Source organism: Cylas formicarius, unplaced genomic scaffold (assembly GCF_029955315.1).
Source record: "Cylas formicarius isolate icCylForm1 unplaced genomic scaffold, icCylForm1.1 PGA_scaffold_10__41_contigs__length_53128322, whole genome shotgun sequence".
In the NCBI taxonomy this organism is placed as follows: Eukaryota; Metazoa; Arthropoda; class Insecta; order Coleoptera; family Brentidae; genus Cylas; species Cylas formicarius.
The window spans coordinates 29,232,186-29,233,146 of NW_026844214.1; the positions used below are offsets into that span (position 1 = coordinate 29,232,186).

General features: G+C 29.6%; 1 protein-coding gene across 1 annotated transcript in view; it reads left to right on the forward strand.

The window, feature by feature from the left end:
* Window positions 1-226: 226 nt before the first annotated feature.
* LOC132704126 (general transcription factor II-I repeat domain-containing protein 2-like) overlaps window positions 227-961 on the forward strand; it is a 1,891-nt gene continuing 1,156 nt past the window's right edge. Inside the window, exons 1-2 of the mRNA XM_060673926.1 lie at window positions 227-337; window positions 400-961. The exon at window positions 400-961 is cut by the window's right edge and continues 1,156 nt beyond it. Of these exons, the coding sequence (XP_060529909.1) occupies window positions 401-961 (561 nt within the window). The 5' untranslated portion in view covers window positions 227-337; window position 400. The remainder of the gene's footprint in view (window positions 338-399) is intronic.

The following is a 961-nucleotide window of genomic DNA, read 5'->3' on the forward strand; positions in this document are numbered from 1 at the left end:
ACGGCCCCGGGTAAGCCTTATTCCTACTAGAAATAAGGTCCACCGAACCAGCGCGTCCCCCCACTAGTGTTATAAATATCTTAAAATATCTCTAGTAGCCGGTTGTTTTCAGGCTTTAGTGCTCGCTACCACTCAGTGTAGTTTACATCATCGGCTCTGCGTTATTTGTATATATATATATATATATATATATATATATATATATATATATATATATATATATATATATATATATATATATATATATATATATATATATATATATATATATATATATATATGTCACGAATAAAGCGTTAACTTGGCTAGTTTATAAACCAGCTTATTAATTAATAAGGTATGTTATGTAATTTATGTTTATAAAAAAATTTTTATATTAAGAAATATTTTCATCCCTAGGATGGCTTCTAAAAAACGAAACGTTGATACAGAGTGTCGAAATTTTAATGATGATTGGAAATGGAAATATTTTTTTACGGTAGTTAAAGAGAAAGCTGTGTGTCTCATTTGTAACTCTAGTGTGGCAGTTTTTAAAGAATACAATTTAAAAAGACATTTTGAAACGAAACATGAGAATTATGCAAACAGTTTAAACGAAGAAGACCGAAAAAAACATTTCGAAGATTTGGCCACAAAATTGTCTCGTCAACAAAATATATTTGTAAAACAAAATCGCTTGCAAGATTCGGTGACGGAAGCAAGCTTTTTAATAGCTAAACGTATTGCTGAATGCGGAAAACCTTTTTCTGAAGGAGAATTTTTAAAGAAATGCATGTTGGATGTTTGTAACGTGTTATGTCCAGAACTTAAAAATAAATTCGAAAATATAAGCCTATCTAGGCAAACTATTGCCAGAAGAGTAGAAGATTTAAATGTGGATATAACTAACCAATTATCATATAATATAGAGTCAGCCAATTTTTATGCAATAGCTCTGGACGAAAGTTGCGATGTAAAAGAT